Here is a 16967-nt window from a genome sequence, read left to right on the forward strand (position 1 = left end):
TGTTTATGGTAAGAATGATTTTTGTGTGGTCTCCTTGTTGAGTTGGACTCAAGAGGTTAAGGATCGCATTGTGTACGCTTCCGGGACCAGGACAGCGTCTACCAGTCTAAAGATGCTCATTGATAATCAATCATATTAATATTTAATGGCACTCAGAGAAGTCCCATGATACTTTTGCATGATACGCTGACGATCGAAAACCAGTATAATTACATTGCTTGTGCGTGTTCACACAATGCTCCTTCTGTCGGCGGAGCGTGTCCACAGTTGGTAGTCTAGCATCGACAGAGAGAGCAGTGCCCTGGGGGTAGCTATCCCACTGTGTTCCTCACCCCCTTCTGCAGCCAGGAGTTGTGAGAAGGCGGAATGGATCGCAGCACATCATGGGTTCACATGGGCTCAATGTCCCATGATGCAGTTTTTTGTCCCATCATTCCATGGGTTTCCAACTGCATTTCGCGGCATTTTTCAACAGTCCCAGTTTAATATGCGCCCACCATCTCCGTCTGAAAGCTTGGATCCTGCAGTGCGCTTTACTGTTGCGGTCACTGTTATGAACACATTGCGGATGGTCATGCAATATACCATGAGCTCAGACTCTGAACAGGAATCAGAGTTGCCTGACCTGTTGTGTGCCACGGAAACATACAACACCAGATTACTTTTGGCATTCCTGGAGCAGCTGAACTTGGTGGACCATAGCTTTAAGGCTCTGGAAACAAGCACTGAGTGGTGGGATCGCATTGTTATGCAGGACTAGATGACGAGCAGTGGCTGCAGAACTTTTGGATGTGGAAAGCCACCTTCCAGGCACTGCATGCAGAGCTTGCTCCAGCACTGCGGCACAAGGACACCAAAATAAAAGCTGTCTTCTTGATGGAGAAGTGCATGGCGATCGCTGTGTGGAAGCTGGTGACTCCAGACTGCTACCGGTCAAACACAAATCAGTTTGGAGTTGGGAAGTCGACCAGGGGGCTGCATTAATACAAGTATGCAAGGCTATTAATCGCATTCTGATACAAAAGACTGTGACTCTTGGCAATTGTGTAAAATAATGGTATAATGGGATAGCCTAATTTTGGCAAGTAATTCATCTTTGACTACTAGCGGGAAATATGCCCAATGGCTTGTGATGGGATGTTAGATGGGGTGGGATCTGAGTTACTACAGAGAATTCTTTCCTGGGTGTCTGGCTGGTGAGTCTTGCCCACATGCTCAGGGTTTAGCTGATCGCCATATTTGGGGTCGGGAAGGAATTTTCCTCCAGGGCAGATTGGCAGATGCCCTGGGGGGGTTTCGCCTTCCTCTGCAGCGTGGGGCACGGGTCACTTGCTGGAAGGATCTCTGCACCTTGAAGTCTTTAAACCATGATTTGAGGACTTCAATGGCTCAGACACAGGTTTGATACAGGAGTGGGTGGGTGAGATTCTGTGGCCTGCATTGTGCAGGAGGTCAGACTAGATGATCATAATGGTCCCTTCTGACCTTAAAGTCTATGATTCTATGAAATATTGGATGGCTTTGCAGCAATGGGATTTCCTAACTGTGGAGGTGCCATAGATAGCACACATATTCCAAGTTTGGCCCTGGACCATCTTGTGATGGAGTACATCAATAGAAAGGGGTACCTCTATGGTATTGCAGGCACTTGTGGATCACCGTGGGCATTTCACCAACAATGTGGGATGGTCTGGAAAGGTACATGATGTATGCATCTTCAGGAACACTGACCTGTACAGAAAGTTCCAAGTAGGGACTTTCTTTCCAGACCAGAAGATTCCAGTGGGGGATGTTAAAATACTCATAGTAATCCTGGGAGACCAGCGTACCCCTTACTCCCATGGCTTGTGAAGCCTTACATGGAAAACCTGGACAGCAGCAAAGAGTGCTTCAACAATAGGCTGAGCAGGTGCAGAATGACTGTAGAATGTGACTTTGGTAGATTAAAAGTGTGCTGGTGCTGCCTTTATGGCAGGTTAGACCTAAATGAGGAAAATATTCCTGTGGTCACAGCCTGCTGCACGCTCCATAATATTTATGAGGCTAAAGATGAAAAGTTTCCCCCAGGGTGGATCACAGAGGCAGATTGCCTTGCTGCTGGATTTGAGCAGCCAGACACCAGGGATATTAGAGTGGCATGATGGGTGAGGGGGGCTATTCAAATCAGGGAGGCTTTGAGGCAACATTTTGACAATGAGAAACAGTAATGTGTTTTTCTATACAGCACTCTGTCATGCTTTGTTAATTTGCCACCTTGCATGACCATTGTGATGATTCCTGATTGGGATTTGTAGTCAGCTAGTCTTGTACAATCCCTTCACCTACTTCTAGAACATACAGAGCAAAGGATAGTTCTACCTCATATAACCGAGCAGCATCAACTCAAAACGATCACTTACCATGGCTCTCCTCTCCTGCATCATATGCACTAGATGGACTGCTGGGACTGGCTAGACTCCTCTGGAGTGGAAAAGAGGTCCTGACTTGCCGCACCACCAGATGACCCTGCCATGTGCTCCATATCATCCTCCAACTCGACCGCCTCATTCACGACTATGTCCTTGGGGTTGAGTCCATTCTCCGTGTCATAAACAGATAAGGGTTAAGGTCTCTTTTACCTGTAAAGGGTTAACAAGCTCAGTAACCTGATGAACACCTGACCAGAGGACCAATCAAGGGACAGGATAATTTCAAATCTCTGTGGAGGGAAGTTTTTGTTTGTGTCCTTTGTTTGGATTGCCATTCTCTCTTTGGATTTAAGAGAGGCCAGACATATGCTTCAAGTTCTCCAAAGTTTCCTGAAGTATTTTCTTCTATTCAGTATAGTGAATATTAGAAAGGCGAATTATTCTTATAATTAATTTCTGCATTTGCAATTGTGTGTTTGCTGAAGAAATATCTTTATTTGTTTGCTGTTACTTTGATTATTCTGAGAAAGGATGGGGGGGGGAAAGCCTCTCCAGGTTTATAAGTTAGACCCTGTATTTTTTCATCCTGATAATACAGAGATAGTGTACTTTTTTTTTCTTTCTTTAATAAAATCTTTTCTTTTTAGAACTTGATTGATTTCTTCCCTTGTTTGGATTTTCAGGGGAAGGGGAGGGGGGAAAAGTGAATCCCTCTTTGTTTTGATTCAAGGAGTTTGAATCTGTGTTGATCTCTCCTAACGGCTAGGGGAGGGGGGAAGAAGGTGGAGGGGAATAGTTTATTTCCCTTTGTGTTGAGATTCAAGGAGTTTGGATCTGTGTTCCCCAGGGAAAGTTTGGGGGAACAGGGAGTGTGCCAGACACTAAAAACTTGGCTGGTGGCAGCTTTTACCAGATCTAAACTAGAATTTAGTTTAGAGGAGTCCATGCAGGTCCCCATCTTGTGAACCCTAAAGTTCAAAGTGGGGAATAAACCCTTGACAGTCCGCCACCTCCAGCCCTGCCGAAGTATCCATGGGTCTCTTGGCGATGGAGGATGGCATCCAGCTCCTTACAGAAGTGGCAGGTCTTCGGTGCAGCACCAGAGCTACGGTTTGCCTCCCTTGCCTTCTGGTACGCTTGCCTCAGCTCCTTTCTCTTCACACAGCACTGATGTGTGTCCCGTTTGTAGCCCTTAACCAACATGGCACGAGAAATATGACCATATGTATGGAAGTTCCTACGGCTGAAGTGAAGCTTGAACTGCGCAGCCTCCTTTCCCTACAGTGCCAGCAGATCCAACAACTCAGCTGTGGTCCAAGCGGTGAGTGTTTGCTATGTGGAGCTGCCACAGTCAGCTGGGAAGATGCAATGAGAGCTCTCCACACTGAGCAAACCAAGTGGAATATCAAAAATTCCCAGGCCTTTAAAAGGGAAGGGGTGGATGCCTGTGTAATTGGGTACAGGACAGCGGAGTTCAAACTGCTGACCAGAGCGGTCAGGATGGGCACTATGGGATACTTTCTGGAGGCGATTTACAGCGACATAACCAAGCAGAAGAGTTTTGCTGGCAGAAGGAGCAGTGCAGTGTGTACACCTCCCCCGGTTTGTCAATGAAACCTGACTTTTGTCGACAAAATTGTGTAGTGTGGACAAGGCCTGTGCCAACATCCAGATCCCACCTAAGGACCTTCCCTTTTCCAGTTTTGCATACAATAAATTATTCATTTCCATAAAAAACACCCCAGGCTATTCATTCTCTGGATATCCCAGTGCCTCCTGTCTTTTCTGTGTCTGTCTTTTGGGCCCTAATCCTGCTACCAGATCCACATGGGTAGGGCCCCCCTGAAGCCAATGGGAGGCCATGTGCACGTGTCTGACTGCGTGGCTCTGATTCCAGGATAGGGCCTTAAAATTGTAAGCAACTTGGCAGGGATCAGCTTTAATTTGTGTCTTGTACAGTGCCGGTGCTTAACAAATGCTAAACAACTCCTACAATAAGGAACTGCAATACTGAATCGAATTCAGGGGCTCACCTAGTATCCCGTTTCCTACCATGACCAGCATCTGATGCTTCAGAGGAAGGTGCAAGAACCCTGCAGTAGGCGTTTGTGGAGAGCGGATATGCTATGACCACTGCTTAGCATGCTGTTCGTAATTGTTTTATTGTTGCCTTATGCTTCCCTCCCCGTCTGTCTGTCTCCTCCTATTGGTTCTTATTTTACACTCTGATTATAAGCTCTTTGGACCAGGCATGGTCTTTTTGTTACATGTGTCTAGTCCCTGGTACTGATCCCTGACTGGGTCCTCTGGCACTACTGCAGTACCAGTAACCAAACTACCAGCAGTCAGAAGCTGGTTTATGCCTTAAACTCTCCTACTTCATCACCCTGCCCACATCCTGGTTTATATATTAATATTTACTATAACAACTCTGGATATTCTTGTTAGCCGCATAAACTGCCACCCTTTTTGGAATCATGCTACAGTCTTGCCCTCAATTATATCTTGTGGCAAGGAGTTCCACATACCAATTGTGCAATGTGTGAAAAATCATTAACTTTATCAGGTTTGAATTTCCTACTTTTCAGTTTCACTGAATGTGCCCTTGTTCTTGTGTTCTCCTAGACTCGTAGACTTTAAGGTCAGAAGGGACCATCATAATCATCTAGTCTGACTTCCTGCACACCGCAGGCCACAGAACCTCACCCACCCACTCATGTAATAGACTCCTAACCTCTGGCTGAGTTACTGAAGTCCTCAAATCATGGTTTAAAGTCCTCAAGTTACAAAGAATTAACCATTTACACTAGTTTAAGCCTGCAAGTGACCTGTGCCCCGTGCTGCAGAGGAAGGCAAAAAATCTGCTAATCTGACACAGGAGAAGATTCCGTCCTGATCCCAAATTGGCGATCAGTGACCCTGGGCATGTGAGCAAGACCATCTGGGAAAGAATTCTCTGTAGTAACTCAGAGCCCTCCCCCTCTAGTGTCCCACCTCTGGCCGTTGGGGATTTTTTATTCAAAGTTCTAATCTACCTTCCTTCCCTAGACCATTCATAATCTTCTGTACACCTCTACCCCGATATAACGTGGCCCAATATAACACGAATTTGGATATAACGTGGTACAGCAGTGCTCCGGTGGGGGGAGGGCAGGGGCTGCGCTCTCCGGAGGATCAAAGCAAGTTCGATATAATGCAGTTTCACCTATAACGTGGTAAGATTTTTTGGCTCCCAAGGACAGCGTTCTATCAGGGTAGAGGTGTACCTTTACTCTGTCTCCTTACGCATCTCCCCTCTAAGGCAAACAGTTCCATTTATTTCAATCTCTCTTCAAATGAGAGCTTCCCTATGCCTCAGTCATTCTAGTCAGCCATCTCTGAGCCCCCTGGAATTCTGCTATATGAATAAAACAATAATAATAAAATAAATAACTACAAAAATCAATGGTATTAGTAATATATATTTGTATTGTGGTAGCACTGAGAGACCCCCAACCAGGGATTGTGCCCTCCTGTGCTAATCACTCTGCTCTACACACACAAGTCCCTGCACGAAAGAAATGTGTCATGTCCAACGGTGAATGAAATGGTGAATGAGTGACCTTATAACTGTTGTGTTGGAACAGACACAAAGTATTTGTCTTGTCTTCCAGAGATCAGAGTCCCCTGCAAGCAGCCACTGGTACGTGCCCTGCCCAGAGAGACAGCAAGCCTGCCTTGGTTGCTGCTGCTCTGGGGCCCTGCTGCAGTAGTTCTGTGGCATTGTCTGCAGCCTGCAGAGCGGGATTCATGCAGAGTATACCAGGTCCCTGCATGATCCAAGGCAGCGGGAGCCTGGGCGGAGATATAAATCCAAGTCTCTGTGAAATCCTGGACAAATCACCACTGTAGAGGCTCAAAGGCAGGCTTGGTTAAGGCTGACCTGCCAGCCTGCCTCATGCATGGCTTCCCTTTTGCATCCAAGAACCCGCCTCCAGCTTACTTGGTCACACTTTAGGAAACAAGTTTCGTGTTTCAGGCAGATACAGGGAGCAGATGTTACCCTCTTCTGTGTGATCACAAGAATGTGTTTACAAGAAGGGACATTCCTCAGATCCAGTCCTACTAAAACATGGATCTAGCCACCAGAAACAAACGCCGCCTAATATCTACACAAAACACCCTGGGTCCGATCCTGTTACATTAAGGCCCATTCACACCATTCTGGCCTGAGGCCTAGAAAAATCAGGTATTTCATACCAATACGACCCTGTGAAATGATGATTGATACTGTCATTATGTGTGAAAGAGGAAACAATTTCTAAGGTTTCTGAAGAACCCTAATTTATGGATAAAAGTTAACGAGCTCTCCAGTAATACAGTTTTTGATGTCGGAGTTGTTTTGGAGAGTAAATGAAGAATTGACAACACAGTGGCCACGAGGATACATCTTGGATGTGGTTGACAAAAGATTTGATAAAGTACATACTGTTAAAATTTTGTTTAAACTGTTAGACAGGAGAGAGAAAGAAATATAAGTGCCAAGAAATATAAGTGCCCAACACGTCCATTTCTACCAGCCAAAAAGAACTCACGTTCTCTTTTACCTCTGCCAGGCCTCTTTGGGTGAGTTCAGTCCCAGACTCCATACACAGGATCCTTCACATTGTCTTTCTTTGTGGCCATAAATAACATACATAGTGTAAAGCAGAAATGGAGTTCAATGATAGACTCCACTTTACCTAACATAGAATCACAGAACATCAAGGTTGGAAGGGACCTCAGAAGGTCATCTAGTCCAACCCCCTGCTCAAAGCAGGACCAATCCCCAGACAGATTTTTGCCCCAGATCCCTAAATAGCCCCCTCAAGGACTGAACTCACAACCCTGGGTTTAGCAGGCTAATGCTCAAACCACTGAGCTATCTCTCAATCTTGATGCACAAGACTATTAGGAAACAGGACTCTAGGTTAGCTGCAATGTTACGTTCTCTCATTAATGTAGTAACTGAACCCAGTGAGAATATATGTACCCTTCTCTTCGAGGTGAAAGGCTGCAAGAGCAATCTGGTCCCCATTGCATGACCATGTCCTGGGCAGGTTATACCGGTCTCTGACAATAAGGTATGACTCTTGCATATTAACAGCAATTGTCCTGCCAATAAGGTATTTCTGGACTCAATTAAAATGTATTGAATTGAGACAGATTGGCTGGATGGGACTTGAGGAGAAACAAGGAAGTGGTAAGCCCTTCAGGAGGGGAGGAGACTGCAGGGGATGATGATAGAGGCACCCACTACAGGGGGTGTTCTGACATCTTAATAGAGGACCTGTCAATCCTGGCTGCAACCCTCAGGCCATGTCTACACTACCACTTATGTTGGCAAAACTTATGTTGCTCAGGGAGCTTCTCCCACCGACATAGCTACTGCTGTTCGTTGGGGGTGGTTTAATTATATTGACAGGAGAGCTCTCTCCTGGCTACACAAGAGATCTTACATCAGCATAGCTGAATCGGTCCAGCTCTGTGTTGTGCAATGCATCTCCACCTGCAGTACAATGCATTCATCATCAAGAGATCAATCCTGCAAGGTGCTGAGCAGTCTGACCCTGATCCAGCAATGCAATGCACGTGCTCAAACTGAAACACATGCTTACGTGCTGTGTTGGGTTGGGGTCAAAGTGCTCACTGCTTTGCAGGTTCAAGATCTTGGTGAAATATTGATATTGAATTCAATTCTGTGCTAAGGCCATGATCAATATTTAGACACACAGCAAGTCTGATGTTCTAAGTTTAAAAAATGTTGAACCAGAGACACACAAAATATTATAAAGCCAGTAAAAAAAAAATTAAAATTGGTTAATTTTAAATGCTTCTAACTTGTAATTTAATCAATAAAATAATTTAAAATTTTCACAGAAATTTTTCTAGATGTTTCACAGAGTGGTGAGAGTTTGGAAAGAAATATTTTGTTCTTCTTAGAAAAAAATCCCTGGAATTAATCCCCAGCATTATTTAAAGCAAACTTCCACCATATGGAATCAAGGCCACCATCTCCATAATAAAACTTTGTTATATCCTTGATCTCACTTGAAACAGTTGATTCAGTCCTTACTGATCTCAATTAGCACATTTTTGGACAGTGGATTCTCAGTGTATTTTAAAGACATGTAAGGTAGGAGCCAGCTCTGAATGAAAGAGCTAATAGCGACACTGACTGTGCCCAAGCTCTGTGCCTGGTGGAGGGATTATTTGTCACGTGGAGTGGATGTGGAATTTGGGGAAGATGTCCTCTTCCCTGTGCATGAGGCCTAGCAGACTGGTCACACACAGACGTCAGCAGGAGCAGCTGCAAGATGGGAAAACATGGGAGTAGAGGGGGCGGGAGGAGCTGAACTTACCATTTCCCTCCTGAGGAGCTTTGGAGAATGCAGTCCCTGTAGCTAAGTAAGTTTAACACATTGTCTAACAAGCACAACAGCGTTCACGTTATTGATTTGGGGCTTAATCTAGCTTCAACGGAGTCAATGGGAGCCTGGCCTGGCCCTTATTCCTGGGTCACAGACATTTTGCCAGACTGAGGGCTGAATGGGGAATTTGCCACGGACTGCAGGGAATGCCCCTGTAACACTGAATGCAGTGGTGGAGGGTGTGAGTGCCAACCTCTGGGCAGATTGTTAGGAAGCAGGGCACAAACCTCAAATAGGTGGTGAGTTCAATACTTAAACTCCACCAACCAATTATCATGTGTAAACTCTTCAGACACTATAACAGACTTAACATGGAGTCACAAACAGTCCCCCTCCCCTTGGGTACTTGCATCTATCTCACACCCACGTGAACCTATCTTTGTGATAGATGGTCCCTGACACCAAGGATCACAGCAATATTCAGGTTACTCCCAGCCCCAAAGGACTAGTCACTACCCCAGGTCAATTGCACCTCAGATCGCACACCAAAGACAACGTTTGTAGCCAATCCTATAATAAACTACCTACAGATTCATTAAATAGGAAAGTGAAACCAGGGAGTTATTTACAAGGTTTATGGAGGTAAACATAGATACACAAATGGGCTACAATCTTAAGCTTCTATAATCAACAAGCTCTGTGTCCTTTAGGGCTAACCCAGGCTAAGCAGCTGTGGATCTCTTGCTTATGCCTACAAACACTTTGCCCCTCAGAGTCCAAGCAGCATAGAGATACCAAATTCTTTTTGTTTGGGGTTTTTATCTCCCTCCTGCCCTGTACTCTGAGCTGCAAACTCAGCTGATGGGGAGAGGAGATGGAGAGAGTCCACTTGCATGACTCATTTTAAGGGGGAGGAGAGCCGAACAACAGAAGTCTTTTGTCCTGTTTCTGACAATATGCAAGGAGATTCTAGCTGCAATGTCCCACAATACTGGGGCTGGTATCAATGGACCTTTCCTTCTGGAAAGGGTGTAACATTTTCTGTTGAAGAGCAGCCCTTCACACTAATTTGTCTCTCTTGTCTGGTGATCTACACAGTCACAAAGGCTCACAACACAACGGCTCAGATATTACCTGGGATACAGACGTTACAAGTGAGATTAATTCAGGCAGCAGCTCACAAGCATTCAATAAAGTCTAAACTTTAAACACAGTCTTATCATTCTAATACCTATTTTAACAACACTAACACACAGGTGAGCCAGCCTGATTCCAGCTCTGTATTTGTCAGGGTTCAACTGAGACATGGGGACGTTGGCATGAGCTGGCCATGATCTGCTGGTGTCACAGCCCCTAAAAAGAACAAATTGCAACTACCTTTAATATGAACAGACAGTCCACAGAAACTACAGATTAAAAAAACAACAACACTTTTTTTTAAACCAAGTGGTAAGCTGCTGTGTACCTTGTAAAGTGTTAAAAGAAACTCAGAAAGTGTGGAGGTTTAGCAAAGATATCATTATGTTTCAGATTCCTCAAATCTCTAACAAGAAAAAAATGTAGGTGTGGGAGTTAAAATTATGGTGGGAGAAGCTTTACCACCTACACAACAAAAATGCCCCCTGCTGTTTGATTTGTAAACTGCCAACTACACTTTGTGTAAATAACATTTGTAATCTGTAAACTCTGTGGGGCAGGGACTGTCTTTGAACAACGCCCAGCACAATGGGGCCCTGATTCTGATTGGGATCTCCGCGCACTGCTGAATTATAACCATTACAATTATGTATATTAAGGTTGCAAAGTCAAGCTCTCAGAAGTTAGGTAATGTCAGGTTTACAGTTGTCTGTGAAAGGTTAATTCAGCCCCCTTGTGTGTAGGCCTTATGATTAAGGCTGCGATTTAGTCATGGAGGTCACGGAATCCATGACTTCAGAAGACCTCCGTGACTTCAGCCAGCACCAGCTGGCAGCTGCAGGGTAGCCCCGCAGCTCCCTGCCATTGCTTCCAGCCACCATGGGCGGCAGGGGGTATCCGCTGCTCCTGGCCACCGTGGGCGGCAAGGGGGACCCCCACTGCTCCCGGCTGCTGTGCATGGCAAGAAGGACCCCTGCCGCTCCCTGCCCGTGCAGAAGTCAGGGGGGACCCAGCGTCTGGTGCAGGGCCATCCCAAGGGGGAGGGAAGGCCCAGGACATAGGCACAGAGTTTCTAATTTGCTGAGGGGTGCTCCCACCCACCTCCGCCCAGGCCTTCCCTCCAGGCCCCACCCCGTCCTGCTTCTTCCCATCCCCATTCTGCCCCCACCCCACCTCTTCCCTCCCCAATTCCATCCCCTCCCCGAAGTGTGCTGCACCCTTGCTCCTCTCCCCTCCCTCCAGCACCTCCTGGTGCCATGAAACAGCTGATCCACAGCAGGCGGTAGGTGCTGAGAAGGAGGGGGAGGCACTGATCAGTGGGGCCCACCAGCAGGCAGGAGGTGCTGGGGGGAAGGGGAGGTTCTGGTAGGTGGGCTGCTGGTGGCCGCCACTCGCCTCCTCACCCTTCCCCCACCCACTGCCCTCCTCCTCGCTGTCTACCCACCCACCCGCCTCCCTCCTCCCCTCCTGCCTCCCCTCCCTACGATTGTATCGACGCGCGGGGCCCAGGGCGGTTGCCCCGGTTTGCTGTACCCAAGGGACAGTTCTGCCTGCCCCCATAATGGAAATAAGGCATAAATTTTCAACAGCGAGAGTAATTAACCATTGGAACAATTTATCAAGGGTCAGGGTGGATTCTCCATCACTGATGATTTTTAAATCACGGTTGGATTTTTTTAAAAAGATCTGCCCTAGGAATTATTTGAGGGAAATTCTCTGGCCTGTGTTATACAGGACGTCAGACTAGATGATCCCAACGGTCTCTTCTGGGCTTGGAATTTATGAAAAACCCCATCCTGCCTTATCTCCCTCTGTTCCTGTCCTCCCCAGTCTGCCCTGTCCTCCTCTGCTTCTGTCCTTCCCCAACGTGCTCCTGTCTGCTCCTCACCCCTCTGCATTCAAGGCAAGGTGCTTCTTCCTTCTTCTCCATGCTGCCTGTACACCACCAGGGAGCATTTTAAGAGAAAAGGAGAAACAGTCTCCCTGCTCTAAGTTCTAGTACCAAGCACCACAGTGGCTCCTGAGGCCCAGGAATAGCAATTGCAGGGAAAGTAGTGCTAACCCCTGGAGCCCTGAGCTGGAGCACTCCCAGTAGAGATGCAATGTTTGGAGAATATAGCTGCTAAACTCTAACAAACCTCTTCTGAGCATGTGTACGTGATGATTTCCAGAGAATTGCAATTCTGCCAAATGTTGGTGCATTTCACAATGCAGCAAAAAGCAGCTTTCTAACTCCAGAAGGACACCTCTGCTCCAGTCAAATTTCAAAGTCCCCATTACAAAGATTTGCTACAATTTTTCAACAAAACCACTATAATAATTTTTTTAACCTTGGCAAAACAACCTATTTTCCTCTAACCGTGTTCTCAGAAATGACAGAATCATTTTTGCTGTAGCGTTCCAGAAAAATTTAGCCTGAGGCAGACACCAGCATGGAAAATGTCAGCCCAAACAGTTAAAATTTGGCAAAATACAAGGAAATGAAAACAATGTCTTTCTTAGAGCAGAAAGTGTTAGGCAACCTTAATTATAGGTGTTGCTGCCTGCTTCTCGTGTAATACTAATAATTTTCGGATTAGATCCTAAAAGGCACTAAACACAAATATAATACTGGAATTATAAGAATTCACAATTTCAATATCAAACACATTTGAAAGTATATTTTAATGACAACCTAAAAATATAAAGAACATATGCATATTACTGGTTTTACACTTGAGGGTTGAAGAGTCTCTTATTTAAGAAGCTCTGTCATCTAAAAATACTCCTGCAGCTACATCTTACTAATATAATTTAAAAAATGATAAAGAATAATTCTGAGTAAGATATATTTTTTTGTATTTCGATTTTTAGTTAATTTTAGTGCTAGTGAAAAATGCTGACTAACAGCCATGAGGACTGATGGTCTCCATTTCTCCACAGAACAGGTTTTAGGTGCCATGCAATGAAATCATTCAGGTAAAGTTCTGATTAAAAGCAACACAAAAGTTGGCATGACAGACAAGTGTAACCTGGAACAGCATGTGCATTCACTGACAGAGCTCTGAGCATAAACTTGTCAGTGTTGTTCTGCTTCTAGGCAAAACTATAGGCTTCCAACTTGTCTGGGTATCAAATTTAGCCCAAATACTTTGTACAGAGTAGTCAATATAAGATATGACATGAATGCTATTAGAACACTTTTTATTTTGGAAGGCTGTCCCTAAAATAGGCTATTTAAGGGTGAAAAGAGAATAGTGACAGCTTTGTATAATTTTTGGTGGTGTCCAGAATGGGTCCAAGTCCTGCCCCTTCCCCCCCCGCCTAAGACTCTGGGAGGGAGTTTGGTGCGGGAGGGGTGTGGGCTCTGGGAGGGAGTTTGGGGTGCAGGCTCTGGGAGGGAGTTTGGGTGCAGGAGGGGTTTGGGCTCTGGGACAGAGTTGGGTGTGGGTTGCAGGCTCTGGGCTGGGGCAGGAGGTAAGACAGGAGGTAACTGTCCTGATCTGTTCAGCACTGGTGAGGCATCAGCTGGAGTACTGTGTCCAGTTATGGGTGCCAAACATTGGGAGTGATGTAGACAAATTGGAATGTTCAGAGGAGAGCAAGAAAAATGATAAAAGGTTCAGAAACCCTGACCTACAAGGAAAGGTTTAAAAAATGGGTATGCTTAGTCTTGGAAAAAGGAGTCTGAGACATGCCCTGATAACAGTCTTCAAATATGATAAGGACTTTTATAAGGAGAATGGTGATCAATTGTTCTCCCATCCACTGAAGGTAGGACAAAGAGTAATGGTGTTAATCTGCAGGAAGGGAAATTCAGGTTAGATATTAGGGAAAACTTTCTAACTATAAGGATAGTGAAGCTCTAGAACAGGCTTCCAATGGAGGTTGTGGAATCCCCAATGCTGGAAGATTTTAAGAACAGGTTAGACAATTTTCCTAGACCATCCCTACCAGGTCCTGCCTCAGCGCAGGGGGCTGGACTAGATGACCTCTGAGGTCCCTTCCAGCCCGATATTTCTAGGATTCTATGTCAACAAAATAATTCTAAGACAAATAGTGCATAAATAACATTTATTTTCTTCCTTACTAGTATTAGTAATAACAAAGGATAGTTTCCTACTATGCGGAAACTTTTCTCACTAAAGATACTCACCTTGTAGTTATTTTCCTACTTTGTTTTGCCAAATTTTGTGTTGTACATGATTGAAGAGTTGCACAGGTACTTAAGTGATGAGATCTAGATAACAGGGTCTCTGAGTGTTTGAGTGATGTGTTATTGATACCTTGTTGTGAATGGTGCAAAGCAAGGATACAACATCCTGCAAAGGTCATGGAGAATCTTTTCTGTCCTACATGTAACCATGTTTGTGGTTCTTGAAATGGTCTGACCTAGCAGGTTCACTTGCAGTGTTTGCTGAATCCTTGTATATGGACATGAGTGTGAGACTCCATCACTTCTATTTTGTTTAACTGGTTGAGTGTGCTTTCATCTGATAATCTGCTACTGGAGTTCTAGAATAAGACAGTATGTTCCAGCTCTCTCAGCCTACTCCTGCAGTTGAATTAAGTTTCTTTCAGAAGAAGCTGTGACTCTGACCAGGGGTGCTGGAGAGCCATTGAACCAAACGTTAAACCCGGCATATAACGGAAACTTCGTCAAGCCAAGGGGGTGTGGCAGCACCCACAGCACCCATTTACCTGACATCTTAAATAAAGGTTAGTGCAAATACAATAATTTATAATTTGCTAATTTAAATCCCTGTCTTAATCAATTTCAGTTTGCTCATTTTGAAAGTTATTTAAACTAAACTCTGCTTAAAACATACACCCAAGCAACCTCACTGATTTAAATAGGGTTGCCTGGAAAGTGATGGTAGGATTTGACTCATTTATGTTTAAATGAGTATTTGCTTCTCCCCAACCTTCCTCTAATTTGATCCTGCAGTGAAGTCAGAATCTGAATCAGGACATGACATTCATTTCCAGGATGTGAGATTGTAGAGTTGCAAAACAGAATTATGACAGACTTTTCTGCACAATCAAGATGGAAAAAGCTTTTATTCAACCCTTAAAGGCTGAAATAATAGCAATGGGAATACAAAAAATGACTGGCCAAATACACTGTTTTTGAATGAGTTCTTTTTTCCCTAATTTAACTATTATTAGAAAAAAACATGGTAAAATATCCCCCACCCCGCCCCCTTTCATTTAAACTAGTCCTAAATCAGAACTTTCTCTTAGCAGCAAAACTGATCTTACCTGCCGTGTTTCATTTCCTTTTGGAAACTCTTTAAATGTTGATTCTTCCCTGTACAAAGGAAAAATTGGTTAAAACTGCACCGTGCCCTTTTAGAAAATTACACAGACACTGCCCTGTAGAGCTTTATAATCCCTCCATGGAAATGAAGAGATTAGCATCTGAATGCAATGCAAAATGAATCCAGAATACAAAATGATTTGCAGGCTTCTTTAAACGTTTGCATTATTTATTTGAATTACTGTTCAGTTGGGTTGGTGGCATTTTCCTTGTGCTTCAGCTCCCCTCCTTCGTTAGGAAAATAAAATAAGGAGAGAATTTTCAAAAGGGGTCGGGGGGAGGGGAGGAAACGGAGTCGATGCAGAGGGAAATCGAAGTATCGGATTGCTCCAGAAATGGAATCTGCTTGGCTGCACTGAAGCCTGCTTGTTCTCAGCGAGTGTGGAAAGTGCTGCTTGCAGACAGCAGGGTGAAGGAGACAGGCAGACAGAGACCATAGTGCTGACGTTGGAGGCCCAACCCTTGTGAGGTTGCAGAGGGTAAATGGTACGGCGCTGGCTGGCGATGGAGAAGGGGGGGGCTGGGTGGTGGGCGGGGAAAGCGGCCCTGGAAGCTTCCTGATTGCCGGAGCGAAGCTGCCAGTCTGCCCGGCTCCCCCAGTCAAGCAGAGCACTAGTGGAAGAGCCACACTTCTCGTCTCCCCGAGCCGGAGTGTGAGCCGTGTGTGCCCGGCGAGCAGCCCCACGCCCGGACGGTGCAGCGCGCAGCAGCCAGCCAGCGAGCCCCAGCCCCTTTCAATGGAGGAGCAGCCCGGCCAGCCTCCGCAGCACAGCCAGCACCACCACCATCACCACCACTACTACTACTACAACCACAACCACCACCACCACCTCCAGCAGAGCCCCTACCTGCAGCATGCGGCCGAGCCCAGCCCCAAGGCCCCGCCGAAGCCGCTGCTGAAACATGAGCACAAGCACGCGGGCCCGCAGCACCAGGACACGCCGAAGAAGAAAACAGGTGCGGGAGGCCGGGGGGGACCGGGCTGGGGCTGGAACTCGGGCCGGGGAGCGGGCCCGGAGAGCGGGCAGGGGTCGGGCGGGACCGGGCTGGGGCTGGGCTGGAACTCAGCCGGGGGAGCGGGGCGGGGGTGGGGCGGGACCGGGCGGGGCTGGGGGAGGCCGGAGAGCGGGGCCGGGGAGCTGGGGCAGGGCTGGGCTGGAACTCGGGCCGGGGAGGCCGGGAGCTGGGGCGGGGAGGCCGGGAGCTGGGGCGGGGGTCGGGCGGGACCGGGCTGGGCCGGGGGAGGCCTGGGAGCGGAGCGGGGGGAGGGAGGCCGGACAGCGGGGCCGGGGGGCTGGGGCAGGGGTCGGGCGGGGCGGGCAGCGGTCCCGGGCGGGCTCGGCGGGAGGCGGTGACGGGGGAGGATGGGAGCGGCCCCTGCCGTGGCGTGTCAGCGCCTCCCCCGGGAGCGGCCCGGCGGCGGGACGTTCCCGGCTGCGGGGCGGCCCGGCTCCCCGGCCCTGCGCCGGGCCCTCGGGCGGGGGTTCGGCCGCGGCCCCCTCCCCAGGCCCGGCTGGAACATTCTCCGCGGCTCTCGGGCCGCTTCCTGTCCGCCATGTTGGGAGCCGGGCCCGGCGGGGGGAGCCGCCGGCCGAGCCTAGGGGCTGGGACCCCCCCGCGCCGGCCCCACCCAGGCCCGCCTCCCGCCGCAGCGGCCCTTAGGTGGGCCTGGGCGGGGGCGGCTCTGTGGGGCCAGCGTCTCGGCGCGGCCTGCGCGGGGCTCGGCTCAGCGGG

At 47.3% G+C, this 16967-nt stretch overlaps 1 protein-coding gene and 1 long non-coding RNA gene across 2 annotated transcripts in view; one reads left to right on the top strand and one right to left on the bottom strand.

Moving 5' to 3' along the window:
• Positions 1-16219, bottom strand: LOC120387246. Its single transcript, XR_005590071.1, has 4 exons — positions 16082-16219; positions 15176-15224; positions 2400-2618; positions 1-975 (listed from the first exon to the last, which is right to left on the bottom strand). It is a non-coding gene; the product is annotated as an uncharacterized LOC120387246 (long non-coding RNA).
• The window catches only part of NUFIP2 (nuclear FMR1 interacting protein 2), a 21038-nt gene continuing 19786 nt past the window's right edge, over positions 15716-16967 (top strand). The window contains exon 1 of the mRNA XM_039507670.1: positions 15716-16190. Within this exon, the coding sequence (XP_039363604.1) occupies positions 15971-16190 (220 nt within the window). The 5' untranslated portion in view covers positions 15716-15970. The remainder of the gene's footprint in view (positions 16191-16967) is intronic.

The sequence above is a fragment of the Mauremys reevesii genome, linkage group 20 (genome assembly GCF_016161935.1).
Source record: "Mauremys reevesii isolate NIE-2019 linkage group 20, ASM1616193v1, whole genome shotgun sequence".
Classification (NCBI taxonomy): Eukaryota; Metazoa; Chordata; order Testudines; family Geoemydidae; genus Mauremys; species Mauremys reevesii.